Here is a 20,515-nt window from a genome sequence, read left to right on the forward strand (position 1 = left end):
TTTAACCCTTTGCGGTCGTATTAAGTTTAGATATGGTTGTCGTACTGGTCGGAATTAATTTTTGTTGAACGAACAGTGATAGAAACGAACAAATTCTTTCATTCATTCACATTTTCTCGATCCTAACTAATCGCCCAATTAATTCTCTAGGTCCTAACTAATAGTAAATCTCCACACCTCCTTTATATCTGCCAGGTCGACTATAGTGGACAAAACATTAACACTAGATTTACGGGACCCGTCGAAATGACGGATTCTAATATTTTTAATTTACGAATATTGAAATTGTAAAGATTCAACCATGAGGAATTATTTAACAAATTGATTTCTTTGGGTATATATTGTTAAGAAGATGACTACAAATTTTGAAAGATACAACTCATGTTATTTTTATAAAGTAATGTAAAATAGTAATTTTTAGTGCTCCGTAAACCTAGTGTTAAATATATTTTTTGATAGTATTTTGGCGAAAAATTCAGTCAGAGAAAAAATACTATAACTAGTAAACCGAATGCAACAAAATTCAAATATAAATATTTTCTTAGACACGAATCAATGTAAAATCTTCTTGACCTTTTTGCGACCCGGTCTCAGTGAACACCGTACACAGTGATTTTCTCAAGGAACAGCTTGATCGGATCAATGTTACTCCCCACCGTGAATTGGATTATTGCTAGACTGCAGATCTTCATGCGAATCTTCTTTCTTCTTTTAATTATTTTATTAAGCTAGAACCAATACGCTGGTGCCGCTAAATCTTTTCAACCCATTTGCATCATTAGCGTATATATACGCTCAATTTATTTTTTCTTATAATGCGGAAATATGCAATCTTTTACTCGTACTAATTTTTGTACTTAAATATAATAAAAAAAAAAAGGTTGGTGTTAAAGGCCTTCTTTTCATATTTCCTTATGATAAATATGGTTTAATATGTCCACCGCTAGAACAAATCCGCTGGTGCCCTTGAATCTTTTTAATATATCCACTACTTCAAATTGTGCTTACCCATTTTTGTCAGAAATGCATAAAATCCGCGGTCTAATTATTAATAATCGTCCAACCACCCTCTTCTCCGCCATCTTGGGTAAGCTAGGGGAACCATACTTGGAAATAAAATGCTGCCTATGCCACTGTTCCAATATTATGCGAGAAATATTTCAACGGGCCGGTAGGGGTGGGGGGTGGTTAGGGGTGCGGGGAATGGTTCGTTCCCGGGCAGCAGTACGCCACTGCGTTCGCCTCATCGTCGCATTTATTATTCAACCGTCTGAAACAGCAATAATGTCCGGCTGCGGTATTTAATTTTGTTCTGTTGAATCATGGCTGGGGAACTACATCAAAATGTATCTGGTCGTCGGTGGAACCCATAAAAATACGGGAAACGAACGAGCTAGACGTCTGCGAGGGTTAGGGTCGGCTGTAGGAGGTCACCGGTGGTTAAAGTGGAAGAATGAGACGGAGAAAAGGAAACGGAAGAGGCGGGAGAGCGAGGCGACCGAATTTTAATACCGAGGCCTATGGGCTCTATTTTTCATAGACGATCGACGGAGCTACCCGCCGACCCAGAAACCACCGACAGAATGCTCCCGTTTATTTCCTGTCAGTCATTTCCTCTTCTTTCAGGAGGGAATCGGCTCCCTGAAGGTGGTGCCCGGAGGGATCGAGCTCAGAGGTCAGGCCGCCATTCTTGACGCCCTCGTGGCCTCCAGCCTGCGATCCAGGCGAGGAAAGAATCTGATCTTGGAGTCCTGGAGCAACTTCACAGCCTCGGCCAGGTCGCACGATGGCAGATTGCTCGCGAGATTGACCGTCGGTGAGAATCCCCGATACCTTCATTATCTCATTTTTATCTGTTACCATTTAAAAGAAATTACGCGGGCTATCTGAGACTGCGGATTTTATGCATTCGTAAAAATATTGTGCAGCTATGCTTTGAAACAGCAGAAAGGTCAAAGGAGTATTGACGTACGTTACCTTCGACCTGCTAAAATTATTAAACAATGAGAGACATTTCAGATGCACAGATTTTTACTTTGCATGAAGGTCCGCAAGTCCAGTGATAAGGTATTTTCTGTGGAACCATTGCAGTCTTGAAATTTTGATGCATTGAACTGTGAAATATATCCCACGAAATCGAAGTAATTTTGCTAATGAAATTGATAGCAGAAAATCCATCCTCGGAATTATTTCTCGGATTTATTATTTATTAGTTTTGGTAAATATAGGACAAAAAATTGTGTCACCCATACGATAGAACCGACGCAACGAGCGACGAGTCAAACCTGTCAGAGGAACTGATATATTTTCGATTATAAAAAGTTTTAAAAGGTAAATTTATTGGATGTCGATTTTCATTTAGAAAATTTTTCTTTCACAACGTTGTCACAAACACTTAATAGCAAAGTTATTCACAGTTTGACCATTGATACCTTGGAAAATGTTGATAGCAGTGAAATAGGAAAATATGGTAAAAAGAATAAATATATGAATGTTTAATATTTCGAGCACTTACTAAAATAAGTTTGAATCTACTAGAAAAGATTTGAATTTGCTAGAAAAATTGTATACTACATCATTTAAAGAAATTGAGGGCTAATGCATTTAATGCAACAAAATATCGATCTCTGCAATGGTTTCGGAGAAAATAGCTTGTAACGTAATATTTATAGCGTTTATGCCAATTAAATTATGAGCTTGCATATACGTACAGGTAATTCATTGACCTAATACTCTGAATATGTCAATTTCCATTTCGGCTTGCAATTAAGAGCTGATGAAACATAAATATTCGAAAGGTAACTTCTAGACATTTTACGTGCATTATACAGAATATGTTTTATATTTTCACTATTTCCTTTTCCAAAATTGGAGAAAGATTTTCGAAAACAAAGGGTAACGTCACTTTCAACCCACTTTCATAAAGACGAAATCTGATCTCAAAAATAATTGATTTATTTTACTATTGTGAAAAATGCATAATTAATGTCAATATAAAATTTTGTAAAGTTAGCTGTTTCAATTTTGAAATTATTCAGCACACAAAAATTCAATTTCAAATTGAGTAGCCGCAATCATGCAATTACAATATTAATGAATATCGGGCAATATTAATGAGAGCACTTTATCAAGGACATTTTTTCGAGCACGACCATTTTCGTCAAGGCTGCACCGTTCACAAAGCACTCAAACTAAACGAGTATCTTTTTTATTTTTTCTAAAAGCGATATGCTTTGTTTCTCTGTGTCCTTGTGCCACATAAAAACAAAAGGATTCGTATATCGATAGGACGCAACAGTGTGCAACAGTTACATGCGCCCGTTATAAATCGAATCGCGTAACAATCTCCGAGTTAAAGACTTCAGTTACAATGTATAATATTAACGTCGACGGGGGGGGGGGGGGTCGGTATTTTAAACCGTTCGCCGAGATAGAACCGCCGAAACAATGGATATCGTTCAATTCGTCCTTTTGTGCGGTGGAAAAAAAGGAGAGAAAGAGAGGGAGGAAAAAAAAGAATACTACGTCGCGAGGCTATTCGGCTTCGTCCTTACTAAAATCCCAAGAGAATCTCGGAGACGTTTAAGCATTCCCCTATCGAACGGTTTAGCCTCCGTTGAAATATTTTGCGATCCAATGAATTCGAACGGTTCATTACGATCTCGCGTTCCCCGAGCAACAATTCGAAATCGATCGACGGATTAATGTGAGCTATACGCGCATAATGATCACGTTGACGTAAGGTGTTCCATTGTCAGCGGAAAAGAAAGGGAAAAAATGAAAACAGAGAAAATGTTTAGGGGTGGGGGGTTAGTGTGAAGATTGAATCAATTTTTAACACGTTAATTGCCAAGTCAGTCACATATGACTGACAGCGATTTTTGACTAGGTTTAGAAATTTATTTTTATTGCGACATATCCTTAAAATTCCAAAGGGTTAAGACAGCATTCCCTATAATACACTCTAAACTTCTAGTTTCGGTTTCGTTAATTAAATTACACTGATTTTGTCAGAATCTCTGGGATTGATTTCTGGCATTTAAGAAAACTGATGGTTGCACGAAATTAGGGAGAACTTCAACCCTCCTGTGTTCCATGACGTCTAGTAACGACAAATACATATATTTAACCCAGTATTGAAAATTGCATACACAACGCTTGTTTAACTTGTAATTATGTTTACAAAACGAACCGCTGACTTGAGGTTCACTGTGTGACGGACGTATAATTAATATATTGTTGAATGTCTTTTTTTTTAGCATATCAAATGTCTGGATGTATGCATATCAAATTAAGACCATTTTAATGAAGTACTTTCTTGAAGTCGAAACTAATAGCCTAATAGACTAATCAAGACTAGTCGACTGATACTGATATCAATACATTTTAAACATGTAAAATATGTTATAAACGTATAAAGAGAAAAGGATTCGATAACATGTCCAAAGAATTTTAACAAAATTGAGGACATGCGTAATAAATTCATGAAAGAATGTTACACAGTCGAACGAAGATAAGCTATTATAGAAACATTACAAGAGCGAATAATATCTTGGAATTCCCGATGTACGTATGTATACGAGTACGCGTAGTCGAAGTTGAGGGCGTATGGAAATGTACTTCGATCCCACGTGATTTCTGACCGCAATTTCCTGAAATGTTCTATAATTTCAGATACTTTCAGTTCTTTATAACCTGAATAAATTTTCACAACGGGGTTATCGAGAATTTTATTTCAGACTTTTCTCGTGTCAGATGTACGTGCCAGGTCATTGTGGTCCATACGCAAGCTCATAATTTAACAGTAAGAATTAAGATGCAATATCATATGATTTCATCAAAGTTCATATGTTTATAACTGTAATATTATAAAATTAGGTCAAAGACAGATTTTTTGGGGTTAGCTCTAAGCTTCTGGGGTACACTTTAAGGGGTAGTAGTAGTAGTATTACTCCAGAATAGTGAGGGAAAAATTTTCACAAATATCGTGCGCATCTCTGACACATATATCGAAGCATTACCGCATGTAGACAAGAATAGAGTGAGCGACTTTTGTGAAAGATTTTTTTCACAAATACACATAATTTAACAGTAAGAATTAAGATGCAATATTATATGATTTCATGAAGTGATTTTATCAAAGTTCATATGTTTATAACTGTAACATTATAAAATTAGATCAAAGACAGATTTTTTGGGGTTAGCTCTAAGCTTCTGGGGTACACTTTAAGGGGTAGTAGTAGTAGTAGTACTACTCCAGAATAGTGAGGGAAAAATTTTCACAAATATCGTGCGCATCTCTGACACATATATCGAGGCATTACCGTATATAGACAAGAATATGGTCAGCGATTTTTGTGAAAGATTTTTTTCACAAATACACATAATTTAACAGTAAGAATTAAGATGCAATATTATATGATTTCATGAAGTGATTTTATCAAAGTTCATATGTTTATAACTGTAATATTATAAAATTAGATCAAAGACAGATTTTTTGGGGTTAGCTCTAAGCTTCTGGAGTACACTTTAAGGGGTAGTAGTAGTAGTAGTACTACTCCAGAATAGTGAGGGAAAATTTTTCACAAATATCGTGGGCATCTCTGACACATATATCGAGGCATTACCGTATGTAGACAAGAATATGGTCAGCGATTTTTGTGAAAGATTTTTTTCACAAATACACATAATTTAACAGTAAGAATTAAGATGCAATATTATATGATTTCATGAAGTGATTTTATCAAAGTTCATATGTTTATAACTGTAACATTATAAAATTAGATCAAAGACAGATTTTTTGGGGTTAGCTCTAAGCTTCTGGGGTACACTTTAAGGGGTAGTAGTAGTAGTAGTACTACTCCAGAATAGTGAGGGAAAATTTTTCACAAATATCGTGCGCATCTCTGACACATATATCGAGGCATTACCGTATGTAGACAAGAATAGGGTCAGCGATTTTTGTGAAAGATTTTCCGGCGGGTGTACCTCGTTGCCTGGAAGAATGTTATTGACCTTGTCGAGCAGTGAAAAGCAAGTGGTGGTTTGTCGGTTAACAGGCGAAGATCGCGTGGACTGCGTGTCGAAAGGCTTCCGGATAACTGACCCTCGAGGAGGAATTCTGTTCTCGGCGGACAGGGAGCGAGTGGTGGTGGGAGCCGAGATGCTGAGGGTAACTGGCGAAGGGGGTGCCGTTTTCCAAGGCAGCGTTCAAACGCCTCTGGTCAGAGGGGAATCGGGACGTGGTCTCAGGTAATCACGAAACAAAGGAACAATTTTTCCTTTTTCTTTCCCTCCCCCCATTCCAGCGTCCACCTCCTCCTGTACCATGCGACTGAAATGATTCGCTGAATATTTTACCGTGCATGAATATCGAAGCGAGCTCGCACATAACCGGGGTAGGGCACAGTCTCTCGCAAAAAGTCCGGTGTCTTTGTTCCGCGTTTATTCCCGGAGAGCGTCTAAAAGTAGGCCCGACCTAGTTCAACAAATCTGCGGTGCATTTTCGGTTGCTTTCTCTATCTGTTCGGTAATCACTCCTGATGGAGACACAGATACGAGCGCGCACAAATAACCGGGCGATCCGAAAGTATGTTCTCCGCTTGTTCATCGGCCTACTCCTCGCGCTTCCATCGCTATAAATAATCGGACCGGAGTTTCGCGGCGATGATGCCTCGATTCACCGGCCCATTTTCGAGGATCGGAACTTTCTTCGGATATCGATTTTCCGCGAATAAACCGGGAAAGGATATTTAAAGGAAGTGAACTGTGCTACTTTCGATTCTGTGCCGTATTGATAGCGGCCGAATGTAGGAGACATTCCAGTGGAATATGCAACCCAGAACTTTTCCATTTGTTCCATTATTTATGCAGCATTAAATATTACAGTACTCAAACTTAAAATCAATTTCGGGATTACGTTGGAAACAGGGTACACATTGATAATATGGAACATTCTGATTGCGAAAGCTTGCCAGAAGTACAGTCTTTTTTAGTGAAATACACACGAGATAATAGGGAAAGTAATATATAATTACTAGACCGCGGATTTTATCCAAAATAAAATTAGTTTGTGTCAATTGCTGGAAGCAGAAGCTATTTATGAATTTTTCAATAACATTAACACTCAAAGAGTGTGACCTACTCAGTTATATATACTTAGTTAAGCCATACTTTTAAATTTGTTTAATCGGTCTGTTGATTAATTTCTCAAAATAACGAGAATGTGCCTATACAAATTTTTAGCCACTTTCCATAATATACAGGGTGCTCGATCACAGGTGGGAGAAAATTTAAGGGGTGGTTCTCCAAGACAATATAAGACGAAAATGAAGAATAAAAAAATTGCGTTTTCGGCTTCGCTTTTTAGTTATTATCAATTTAAAATCCGCCTGAAATGCGGCAACCCGGTCAACAGAGGTTGCTTACGTCACAAAGGCGCGCGACTCTGTTGGCCGGGTTGCCGCATTTCAGGCGGATCTTTACTGGTTAATAACTAACAAACGGAGCCGAAATCATAATTTTTGTACTGTTTATTTTCGTCTTGTATTGTCATGGAGAACCACCCCTTAAATTTTCTCCCCCTGTAATCGAACACCCTGTACGTCGAAGGAAAGAAATTTGTTGAACGATTGCTCATAGACGTATCTTCACAATCTCAATAATCGTAAATTAAAAATCTCAGATCCCGTCATTTTGACGGGTTCCCGTAAACCTAGCGTTAATCGTGTTTCCCATCTCGAAATATGGCTCGTTTATCGAGAACCAATTTCTTCCGGGCTCGCCGATCGGTGTTGCCGTGAAAATGTCGACGTTCCCAGTATGCAAACGGAAGTAGCAATCGCCTGGGAGCCTGGAATAGCGCGTCGGTGTATCAGAACGACAGAAATCGAATGCTCGGAAGAATGAGGGTGGCTCGACAAGGACGACGCCGCCTGCTTTCGCGGTTATTGATAGTGTCGAGCAATTTACAGACGGATTTACGATTACAATAAAACTTAGCTCGCGCGGAAAATTATATTCATAGGATTGGATTTATGCCAGATATGAAATACCGAGGATTCCTCGAGCACGGCGATGGGGTTCGATGCAATAGATTGGCGGCATGAGGAAGGGGGAGGGGGGAGATAGGCGGTATTGGAAAAGAAGCATGGTCGAAGACGCCGTTTCACCACTTCTTAGAAGGGAGGATCGATTATTGCGAGTCACTCGGCAGCAACGAGTGGATGTATTATTTTGTCGCGCGATATTGCGATGCCGCTTTCTCGTACTGCTATTCATACCTCTTCAGGGCGCAGTCGCGAATGGATCTCTCCTTTTCTCTGTACTTTCCGATATAATTCCGAACGCCGAGATAAACACGAACCCGAGATTCCAATATGCTTGTCATTATGTACTCGACCAGGTCTGGCCAACTGATTGCTCACGAATCTCCCCTTGTACTAATACTACTTCAAATTTATCGTTCGCGTGGTCCTATATAACGACGTGCAGTAATACATAGAGTGTCTCAACTAATATGGGATCATCTCAATATCTACTGCACCTACTGTTATCTGGAGAAACTTCTCAGGTCAAAATTATACTATTCGAAGGGGTGCATGTTACAGTGAAAAGCATTTTGCCTTAAGTTCTGTACTATAGTCATACTACTAATAAAGTTTTATTTTATTTAAGTTCTATACTATATTCATACTACTAATAAAGTTTAAGTTTATTTCATTTCTATACTATATTCATACTACTAATAAAGTTCAAGTTTATATAAGTTCTATACTATATTCATACTACTAATAAATATACACACTACTATTCTTTGATCCGCGTGAACATCGTACCCGAAGCGTATTATGTTTACACTCCTCGGCGTCCGAGGCCCCTCGAGCCTCGCGGCACCCTACAGCACATTCCACGACATTTATCATCGAGGCCCTGACGACATATATAGAAAAATCACTGTATATCGATACACTACTGTATTTCGACCCTACTGGGACACTTGTTCACGAGTATCTAACAAGGCCAACCCGTTGCTTGTCCGCAGGCTTGAGTCAGCAACCAGATCCCTGAAGATCAGCGCTCCTCAGCGAGTGGTGATAGAGTCCTGGGCGAACGAGATCGCGGCCTCGTGTTTGACCGACCTAAAGCTTCAAAGTGTCCACGGAGCCATCAGGCTGGACGCGAAGACGGTGTTCATGAAGGGGCTGAAGACAGCCAGCCCTAGCCAAGGACACCCGTCGAGAGAGCAACAGCAACAGCAGCAGCAGCAGCAACAACAGCAGCATTCGTCGAGGACGTCTTCCCATCAGAGCCAGAGGGAAACGACGATCTATCAGTTGTGTGCCTGTGCTAACGGCAAACTGTTTCTCGCTAGGTCCGAGGGTAGCTGCCTGGCGGACAAGTCGATTTGCTAATACGCCGCGTGGCCGGCTTAGACGTGAATTAATCGAGAACTGAGAGGGGTTCCCGGTGGTTTCTTACGGTCCTCGTGCGACCCGGCACTCGGAAACGGAAACTGTCGCGGGAACTGTCGTAGAGATCCGAGCAGGCGACAAGGTGTACAGTAGTCGAAGCCTCGGGGTCGCCCGAGGCCTCTCGCTTTTCGCTGGTGTTTCCATTCTAGAGCGGCGCGCGGTGCTGTCCCCTTTGTGCGATTTCGGAACGCTGGACCCGGACGCTGTCCAGTAACCTAGCGTCCTCGACGGTGCATGCCTCGTCGAGATCGAACTCGAGACTCTGAACGGGATATAGGACTCCCTCCACGAGTCCCATGTACTCTAGGAAGCTCGCGAGCTGACGTTCGGACGATCACGCGGGCTATCGGAACCCGAAGAACATGGTTCCACCCACTCTGCTCTAGATCTTTCAAAGAATAATGTCGACACGATCGAAGTTGCCGTCATAATGATCCTGGCGTCATTGGAAAAATGATGATGAACCTGATATCCAGGTGCGTAGAAGTAGTCGACCTCGCGAAAGGGTTCCGGCACGAAATAGTCGATCAGCATGAGGTGTTAGTCGATTTCAAGACTGGAGCATTCGTCGTTTGAGAAGAGTCTGACTATTGACGATGCAAGGTAGCCTCGACACTGCCATAAGTGTGGATCCGGATTTAGCCAGTCTTGATTGAAATCGATCTTGCCTCGCGTTATCTCTCAAAAATAGAATTCGACATTTGGCGCCAAGCAGAGGAAACCCCCTCTCTTCAAGGTCGACGACCGTGGCATCAAAATCTTCCCCTCCCAACATGTATTAACCCTTTCGTCCCTGAAATTGAAATTTTAACAATTACAGTGTAATGGATATGTAAGCTGGACTAAAAATAATAGGTTTTCACCCTCAAATTTTTCCTATCACAGCAGGGGTAGGGGGTGAAAAGTTTTTTTTTTCAAAAGACACATTTCTTTCTTGGCCTTTCAGTAATTTCTTAATCAGGCTGGTACGTGTGTGTACCGCTCGGGACGAAAGGGTTAAACAAATTTCGAATAAAAATTATGATTTTAGTCTCTGGAAACTAACTTTTATCTGTTAAATCACTAGACAGCGGTTCTTGTGCATTTATGACAAAAATCGAGTAGGAGAAACGCAGAGCAGTGAATTAGAAGAGCGAAACAACAGTGTTGCAAGGAAACTCGAATTTGTTGACAAACGAGGAGGAAAGTTTTTATTTTTTGCGAAGATCTGCAGTGTATGCACTAATACACAAATGCTCTCTGTGACATTTCGTTGAAACGAAAGATTGAAAGACGATTAATGTTTTGTTTTTAATTTGGACGGCTCTATGATAGCAAAACGGTACATCTTGCCCAGTAGATCATCCGAAACGTCAACTCTCGAGCTGCCAACCATGTGTGTACGTAGCATTGTCAGCGCAGCGCTACTCCGTGATGTATATCTTGTATATCAATAAAACTCTCCGATCACCGGTAGGCAACATTGAATCGTCATCTCGTTCCTGTCTGTCCCTGTCCGTTAGATATAGTCGTCCGCCCCTTGACCCCGTACCCGTTGCTACCCGCCTCTCTGTTTGTTTGCGCAAACGTTCGCGCGCCCAGTCGATAGGCAATGATACGCAGTTCCTTTTCAGTCCAAAGAACGAGAGAACAGAAAATGAAAGAGTACACGCGTTCATGTTACTTCCTGCTGCGCTGGGAACACCCCGAAGGGAAACCGATGGCTGGTCAAGGTCATTTCTTAGCTTCCCCACCGATAGTTGTAACTAATTTTTGTATTAGCTCCTGAGACATGTGTCACCTGTACGCGACAGTTGTATCTTGTCTCTTTCATTCTGGAATAATGTTAGTTTATTAATACCCTATAGCTTTGCGCCTCACCTGAAATACTTTGGACTCGTAATAACGGTACACAAAACATTTGTACAATAATTTGTAAAAATTTGTAATAATTTGTAAAAGTAAGAAAAATTGTGTTATATTTAAGATAGTAAGAAATTTATTCATAAAATATATGGGTGAGGCAGACAGCTATGACGACTGTCAGTGCACACCTGGTTTCTTCAAAACAAATTATATTTACGAGGTCGAAAGTATTTCTAAAGTAATTTGTGTACTTTTATTTGTCTGCATACGAGCTGGTACGAATTGTATTTCAATTGTATTCTACATTTCGTACTGCTCATTGCAGTTTCATAACATTATATGTATGAGGTCAACAGCATTTCTGAATTAATTTATTAGTGTTCTTTTATTGGTCTGCATACGAGCTGGTACGAATTGTATTTCAATTGTATTCTACATTTCGTACTGCTCATTGCAGATTCATAACATCAGGTTGTAAATTCAGTGCACAAAAATTGAAAAATGAATTATACGATATATGTCTCTGTTTCCAGTTGCAGCTGTTGTCATATTGTCGGATATCTACTTGCGTTCGCAGACATTGTTAATAATGGTTGAAATGTGAGAGTAAGGTGTCTGTATAAACTTTATTTATTTTATATATTTTTGTGCGCCGAATTTGCTACCACGGTGAAGCTCACAATGTGTGAAAATGTTGTGACAAACGCGTTGAACTTTTGTTACTTTATGCAATCCACGAATGGACGACTGATATAAAGGGGATATGAAATAAAAACTAACACGTACAATGACACCGAGACCGGCTCATCCTTCCTCGAACACAGTCCCCAGCGATGATGTCAGTTCGCCCGGTTCCGGAGCGGCAATTATAGTTGCGCCATGGTTAGGAAAGGGTTTATTTTGGTGCGTGTGTTACGGTAACGGGAGAAGCGTGTGTAGTTATTGTAAAGGATCAGGTTGTGATCCAGCTTGTACGCTGTACATCGGCCATGTCCATTTATTTATGTATGTGGCAATAAAGACGTTATTGTTACTATTATTAATAACCCGCAGCAGTGTTCGATCCGTTTCTTCTCACCGTCGGGTTTCACCGGGGATGGATCACGGCGGGTACGTATCAACGGGCCTCTAATCAACCGTTAATCATTTAATGGAATACCGAGACGTTCCATTCACCGTTGCAGAAAGATTTTTCGTTAAGTGCTCCTCGCTGGCGCTGTTAATATCAACGAAGGGCCCTCGGCACTAGGAGTATCCGCGCCGGGGAAAAACGGCGGCGCGCTCGCTTGCGCGATAAATGATAATGGACACGAAATTAGGCGAAACGAAAATAGTTACGGGAGAAGCCGATCTCGCTGCATAATATAGTGTATGTCAAGCCAGCTGACAGGTAGCAGGGGCAATCTCACCTAGTAGCCTCTTAAACGGCTCTGACGGCAAGGTAATTTTCTCGGAATTCGAGATTAAAATTGCATCCAGCTTGGAAGGGAACAAAGTGCGGCCTCGGCCAAGCCGACCGAGGGTTGGGGGATTAAGCTGGGCGGGGGAGTGGAGCAATCTAACAAGCGGGCCGGAGGGAATGTGGGTGGTGTGAATTAGCAGCGGCCGAGGAAAAAACAACGCTACCCCCGATGAAAAATGCTCCTTAGATCCAGCCGTATTACCCTAAAACGCGGGGGATCGGGAAACGCGTTGGCCGGGAGCCGCAGATTCTTCAAGATTCCTCTTTCGAATTCGTTTCCTTCGGTTCCCTCTGTTAACACGTTTACCGCCATGTCAATTATATAAAGTAAGGAGCAAAACTGAACACGCACACACGAAATATTAACAGAAATAATTTTTTATTCAATATTTGCATGCAGAATACAAAAGAAACAAAATACTTAGTATTGTCTACAATCTTTTGGCTTTTCAAGATAAACTTAACATTTGTGATATTATTATTATTTCGCTTCACACAAATTTTTTTTTTTTCGTGTAGTCGGTTTTGCACCGCAACTAATTTTGAGTAAACATTTCAGATTTTCGTACACTTAATATTTCGTCCATGAACCTTTAACCTTGATTATTGCCTGAATACGTTTAGGCATACTTAATACTACATTTTACCACAATACTACTCTTTGCCACAAATCAGTCATCGTTGTTGGGGGAGCACTATATTTATTCTGTAACTTCATTTTTAAGCATGCTCAGACATTTTCAATCGGGTTTACGTCTGGACTTTGAGCAGGCCATTCCATGGTTTGAAAGGGTTGAGTTTGCAGCCAATTCTTTACGCTGTTCGCACAATGCCAAGGAGCGTGGTCATGTTGGAATACGACATCACACTCTGGTACCGGCATATTTTCAATTGTTTCCAGTAAATTTTTTTCTAAAATATCCTTATACGTATACTGGTTCACCGTATCTTCTATTCGATAGACAAATACTATAATAGGCAAAAAGATTTGTTCAAGGTTATATTTTTTGAGATTTCAAGGTCATCGTAGTTTTTTTAAATGAGATGATATATTTGTATTATCTCTATATGATAGCCGAGGTCAAGACGAATCCAACGACCAGTAACATTATGATCTTCACGTGACCTTAATTCGTGACGATAATTCCGCGACATTTATCATGCAGGTCTCGGCGACATATATAGAGAAATCCCTGTAAATTCTCAAACAATCTCTAAAAGGGGCATAACAGAGATTTCACGAGTTATTTAAAAGGAAAAAGTATTCAGCACCCCTGTTCCACGAATTTGCCCAGTCACCCCCGACTGAAGGGGCGCGCAATCAGCTTAAAACCTGGCAGCCGTGTACGTAATTTACACCGGCTAGTGCATAAAAAGTGAACAAACACGTAATTAGAAGGGGGGTGGGTGTGGGGGACGGTACATTATCGAGGCTGGCTGTCTCGAGTTTCTTTCGGGCGTTTCGCGTGGCCGACAAATATCGCGGCGGGCAACGGGCCAGCGGCCGGCCGTAACAGCGAATTTTCAACAAAATCCTAGTTACGCCCGTTCGGGGTAAAACTAATTACGGTATCGGCGGTAACCGATCTACTGTCCCTCTTGAACATCCCCGGTAACCGAGTACTAATTATACCGGACAGACAGCGGCGCGTGGAAACGTCTGGGATGACGGCGGCGGGGTGCCAGGTTTCGGCGTGGCAGCAGGAGTGCCACTAATTCGTATTTAAAGCTTTATCGGCCGCGCCAGTACAACGAGCAACAATTTCACGGTTCACAGAATCCATCTGACAGCCGCTGCCGCCACTGTGCGAAGGGGGTTGACAACGGGAAAGAGAGAGAGGGGGGGGTGAGAGGGTTAGGGGTGAGGGGGTGGGAATGCAGGAAACAGCCTTAGCTCCGCCGGACAGAAAACTGCAACCGTGTCGGCGTCACTCGAGCATCGTGCAAGTAATCTAACTGGGAAAGTACTCGGTAATAGTCCCGGCTCTACGTAAACAAAGCGGCCGGTTAATTAATCAGCTCCCGGTTTCGAACAGAGCCACCGGCCTCCGAATAGATTCTAGATTAATTATCCTCTATTACTCGGGGGCTGCTCGTCCGTCACCCCTGTCGGAGAACTTCTGTTCAATTATCTCTTTTTTCACCCCCGAAGTCGGGCAAAGTTCGTTCGGGATGATTTAGGGGACAGCTTACGGTCGAGGATAATTTTAATCGCCTTCGTAATACAACAGTTTTCTCGGTATCGCAAATCTACGGTGTAACCGATTTAATCCTGGATAACTAAATTTTTGGAGAAATCACGAGTAGGTCAGTTGAGTGTTGTGACCACGTTAAATGATCCACCGAATGTCGTAAATAGACTGCGGAGCTTTGGAGATTTATGGGTTATGAAAATTAAAAAAAAATGCTGCAATATAATAGAATTTAGTACGATTTTTATTTGTTTTGGATCTGCTGTTCCCACAAAAAATACGATCTTATTTCCATTCTATTTTCTTAAACTTCGTCTACAATAATTGGAAATTGTTGCTGTCTTAAAACATTTTAATTGTCTAGGGTTAAATTTATACAATTATTTCCTTCGGTATTAAAAGTGTGAAACAATGTTTTAGACTGTTGTATGGTATGACAGGAGACGTATTGCGATGATTGTTATTTGATTTCGCGATGACCTTGGAGAAGGTTGATGACCTCGTGAAGGTCACATTCAAAATTTTAAATAGAAACTTACGGATTCATATGATACATTTTTATAGTTGACGTTGAACCGTTTTCAGCAGCACTTAAACTTGTATTTTATCTTAACCGTTATTATGTTATTATGGTTCAACCTGGTGTTGGTGTTGGTATTAGCATAACCTCAAGGTGGTTTCACGGTCAGACTTTGAATATCACGTCGAGCTCAAAAATAACCGATTTTGGGCATGTGTGTTGTTTACTTTTATCCAAACTTGGTTGTCTTTTTACACGACCTGCATTATCAACAAAATCTTTTTTGCAATCTATGAGGGAATTTCACAAATTCCTTCTGCACTTGCCATAATTATATATTGACGGAATTCGTTCACATGCTTGACCGGTATGTAACAAATAATTTGCTTTATTTGTTGCTGTGGGGAATAGACGAAGAACATTCTTCACGAGAAAAGAAAAATAAATATTATCCTAAATTGTGCTAAACCTTTTCTCTTCCTTACTATGTTTAATGGATTGAAAATAATGCAGCAATTTATAAAAAATGTTTTAATTGTTTCTACCGTTTATTCTAATGTTTTCACCTTTTTAAATTATACCTTCTCGTTCCTTTTTCACAAATTCACGAAACCAGTAGCCTACTTAGGAGCTGAAAATAATGCAGCAATTTATAAAAAATGTTTTTTTAATTGTTTCTACCGTTTATTCTAATATTTTTATCGTTTTAAATTATACCTACCCGTATCTTTTCACAAATTCACGCAACCAGTATCCTAGTGATGAGCTGAAAACAATGCAGAAATTTATAAAAAATGTTTTTTTAATTGTTTCTACCGTTTATTCTAATATTTTTATCGTTTTAAATTATACCTACTCGTATCTTTTCACAAATTCACGAAACCAGTATCCTAGTTATAAGCTGAAAATAATGCAGCAATTTATGAAAAATGTTTTCATTGCTCTTATCGTTCGTCTTAATATTTTTCTCGTTTTAAATTATACCTACCCGTATGTTTTCACAAATTCACGAAACCAGTGTCCTAGTTATAATCTGAAAACAATGCAGCAATTTATAAAAAATGTTTTAATTATTTCTACCGTTTATTCAAATATTTTTCTCGTTTTAAATTGTACCTACCCGTATCTTTCCACAAATTCACGAAACCAGTAGCCTAGTGATAAGCATTCCTCGGGACAGAGAGAGAGTCCCACTTCTTCTGGTAATCGTAGGGATCGATTAAAACAAAGCACCCCGTGCACAGGAATCGTTGTCGGATCGCATGCTCGACACGTACAATTTTATTAGCCGTGCCGTGCCTCGGAATGCCTCGAGTCCTCCCGAGGATCGCCGAAGCTCCTCGACACCAATGGACTCCACTTTCCTGGCGACGAGCCGTGTCTGTCTCCACTAAACTGACCTCGTCGAACAGTAAACCACCGCGATAAAAGAAATGCCAACCGCGCGACAATAAACCACGACTACCCTCCTCAAAATTCAACATCACCAAATTCCCGGGGGTGGGGGGGGTGGGTGGGGGGGAGTTCACAGGGCAGTTAGCACGATCGAAACACGCTCGGTTGACCCGGACACCGTAACGGGGGAACAGGCAAGAATTAGAGACAAAGGGTTGAGGACCCCGAAGATCTAGAGGATCCCGTAGACCGCGGTAATGTCGTCATTGGCTGGTATGTTTGTTCAAAGCGTAAATGCAAATTACGGTGCAGCTATAACAGGCTGTTGCTTCGCGGGCAAGACCCGGTGAACGATGGAAGGGTGGATCAAGCGAACGTTGCCAGCTAAGGAGATTGCGCCGCGGGTGGTTGGGGGCAGCCAGAGGAGCACGAGTAGCTCTTGCTGTCTGAAGAGGAGAAATTGTCTGGGTTCGGTGGTTGCAACAGCCCCGGAAAGCTCACCCTCTCACCCTCTCTCTCTCTGTTCCTCCCGATCAAACCCCGAAGCAAATGGATAAATTACTCTGGCTTCTCCCGATGAGCCTGTCAGAGGCCAACGGGACCCGGTGTGTCACGAACCCGTCCGATTCGATTCAGGGCGCGCGCACCTGGACAAAAATAACATTAGCCACCGGAGACGAACAGTGGCCGAAAACGATTCGTCTCGGAGGTCGGTCGGACTTGTTGAGTGCGCGACTCACGTGACACTCACCGATAGACACCGCGGGTCGTTTCCTCCAGGGCTGTATTTTCCCGGGGAAATGGGACACGATAAAAGATTCACGGTGATCCTCCTCCCTCTCTCTCTCTCTCTTTCTCTTTCCCCACCCCCCTGTATCAGGTGCCACTACCTCGCGAGGAGTAACGGGTGCCGATGGAAATTTTACGAGTTCCCGCGGACGGTTTTAATCACGTATAGAGACGTGTACGGGGGATGAATTCAGCGTCGCGTCGGGTAGCTAACTTCGGTTAGAGTAGAGGTCGGCGAGGATCGGGCCGGGAGCGTCGAGCTCTCCATGAAACATTCAGCAGCCGGGAAAGCGGGCCGATACAGTTCGAGGATCGACCGCGATGTCGAAGCATCGTTCTTCCCTCAAAGATTCAAGGACCCGCGCCACGGGGAAAACAAAGGAATCTCTCCTCGTGTACTCGCGAGCGGATCCTTTAAAAAACAGAGAAAACGCCGGGATACTTGAATTCCCGGGCTCCACAGCATCGACCCGGGGAGGGGAGGGGAGGGGGTGAACCACTCCGCAGACGCGTTCACCGGAAGTCGGTGCTCGATTGACCGAAGTTCGGGCGTACACGTGAGGTCCGATCCCACGAACGGCGACCTGCAGGCGAAGGGGAGGCGCGCAGACACGCAAGAACGACGCCCGCAGACCGGCTAAGTATGCTCGAGAGAGGCCGGGACAAGCAATAGAGGCAGTAATGGCGACTAAATTCCTGCAACGACCGGATGCAATTTAATGCCAGTCGTCGCGGCGCTATCATCGCCCCGCTGATGCAATACCTTTCGAGTTTCCGGCGTCTAGTTAGTGTGGAACGAGCTGTTGATAAATCTCTCCCACCTACGACCTTCTGGCCGCCCTACGCCACCCACCTATGGCTTCGCACCGGCTCCTTCTCTCTGCTCGCAACCCCCCTCCCCGTACCCCTGCCCCTGCACTCAACCCCATCGTGGCACCCCCCCCCCCCGCTGCCACGGTATGTGCAGGCCATTTCTCCAGGGCGGAATTACATCCCCCAAATTGTAATTTTGTCGGGCACCACTCTCCGGCAACACCCACATTATTTCCCCCAGCCACCCCCTGCCCTTTTCCCGTCTACTCACCCTTTCCAAAGCACCACCCCCCCCTCTTTCTCTACCTCCCCCCTCTTTCTCTCGCAACAAGCTTGTTCCCCCGACGAGCATCTCTTCCCGACAACTAGTTCGCCATGCGAAAAAGGGGACACGATGACGATCGGTGCACAAGGGAGTGAGGGCCTGCTCTTTCCGTTCGGCGGAACGACGTCGTTCCCTTCGCGTGACACGTGGCTGCGAATGAGCATCGATTTCCGGTTGCCAGCGGGACCGCTCTCTCTTTCTCTCTCTCTCTCTCTCTCTCTCTCTCTCTCTCTCTCTCTCTCTCTCACTCGAAGCGTATCGTGAAAAAGGGAATTAGTCGTTGAGGTCGATCCGCGGGGGAGTGGCGATTGTCGTTCCTGAAGTAGAGCGGAGTCGAGCGAAGACGAACACGACGTGTAGAACGGTGATAAATGGAGAAGAGCGCTCGCTCGCTCGAGCAAACACCGCCCGGGACGGGACCGAGGGGATCTATGCATGTGCGCGTGTGAAGAATAGCTGTCTACCGACCGATTTTTGTTAGGTATATATTATCCTTTGCCGCTCGCCGTATCCTCTTTTGTCGGTGTCGGGGGATTCGCCGTTTTTACGCAGATTTCTTGACGTTACTGTTTTGTCAATGACTTGTCGGACAAATGTAGAGAGGCAGCCCTCCATGCACCAGACGTATGAAGCCTTTTTCAGAATTTGTGACGATGTACGCGTCTTTGAGAACTTTTCTTTGGAGCAGATTGCATGATAAATATGAAGTAGCTGATTGAGTGAACGAGATAAGAAGGAAGGATATTATATTTCAATATTTATATATTAATATTTCTTCATGCTTCTTGTGGGTTAACCAAAGCACGATATGGAAGCAGGAATACTAATTGTAAGCAGAAGTGCAGGATCAAATTTTCCAAAAAAGTAGATCGCGAAAAACTCACTTTCTGGTATAAACGAAATAATAAGGAAGGATATTATATTTCAATATTTATATACTAATATTTCTTCATGCTTCTTGTGGGTTAATTAAAGCACTATATAGAAGCAGGAATGCTAATTGTGAACAGGAGTACAGGATCAAATTTTCCAAAAAAGTAGACCAAGAAAAACTCACTTTCTGGTATAAATGTAATAATAAGGAAGGGTATTATATTTCAATATTTATATACTAATATTTCTTCATGCTTCTTGTGGGTTAACCAAAGCACTATATGGAAGCAGGAATACTAATTGTAAGCAGAAGTGCAGGATCAAATTTTCCAAAAAAGTAGATCGCGAAAAACTCACTTTCTGGTATAAACGAAATAATAAGGAAGGATATTATATTTCAATATTTATATATTAATATTTCTTCATGCTTCTTGTGGGTTAATTAAAGCACTATATGGAAGCAGGAATGCTAATTATGAGCAGGAATACAGGTTCAAATTTTCCAAAAAAGTAGACCAAGAAAAACTCACTTTCTCCTATAATCGAAATAGTAAGGAAGGATGTTATATTTCAATATTTATATATTAATATTTCTTCAAGCGTCTTGTGGGTTAATCAAAGCACTATATAGAAGCAGGAATGCTAATTGTGAACAAGAGTACAGGTTCAAATTTTCCAAAAAAGTAGACCAAGAAAAACTCACTTTCTCCTATAATCGAAATAGTAAGGAAGGATGTTATATTTCAACATTTATATATTAATATTTTTTCAAGCTTCTTGTGGGCTAATTAAAGCACTATATAGAAGCAGGAAAAAGGTAGACCACGG

The 20,515-nt window shown here is 41.9% G+C and overlaps 1 protein-coding gene and 1 long non-coding RNA gene across 4 annotated transcripts in view; both read left to right on the plus strand.

Annotated features, from left to right (window-relative positions):
• Scgdelta (sarcoglycan delta) overlaps nt 1-9,962 on the plus strand; it is a 429,272-nt gene extending 419,310 nt beyond the window's left edge. For all 3 annotated transcript variants that reach the window (XM_076785990.1, XM_076785992.1, XM_076785991.1), the window contains 3 exons: nt 1,627-1,816; nt 6,060-6,252; nt 9,044-9,962. In XM_076785990.1, coding sequence (XP_076642105.1) covers nt 1,627-1,816; nt 6,060-6,252; nt 9,044-9,413 — 753 coding nt within the window. In that variant the 3' untranslated portion in view covers nt 9,414-9,962. The remainder of the gene's footprint in view (nt 1-1,626; nt 1,817-6,059; nt 6,253-9,043) is intronic.
• A 1,497-nt stretch (nt 9,963-11,459) lies between these two features.
• On the plus strand, nt 11,460-12,364 carry LOC143352293 (uncharacterized). Its single transcript, XR_013081894.1, has 2 exons — nt 11,460-11,538; nt 11,667-12,364. It is a non-coding gene; the product is annotated as an uncharacterized LOC143352293 (long non-coding RNA).
• The last annotated feature ends 8,151 nt before the right edge of the window (nt 12,365-20,515 follow it).

This window comes from Halictus rubicundus, chromosome 3, assembly GCF_050948215.1.
Source record: "Halictus rubicundus isolate RS-2024b chromosome 3, iyHalRubi1_principal, whole genome shotgun sequence".
In the NCBI taxonomy this organism is placed as follows: Eukaryota; Metazoa; Arthropoda; class Insecta; order Hymenoptera; family Halictidae; genus Halictus; species Halictus rubicundus.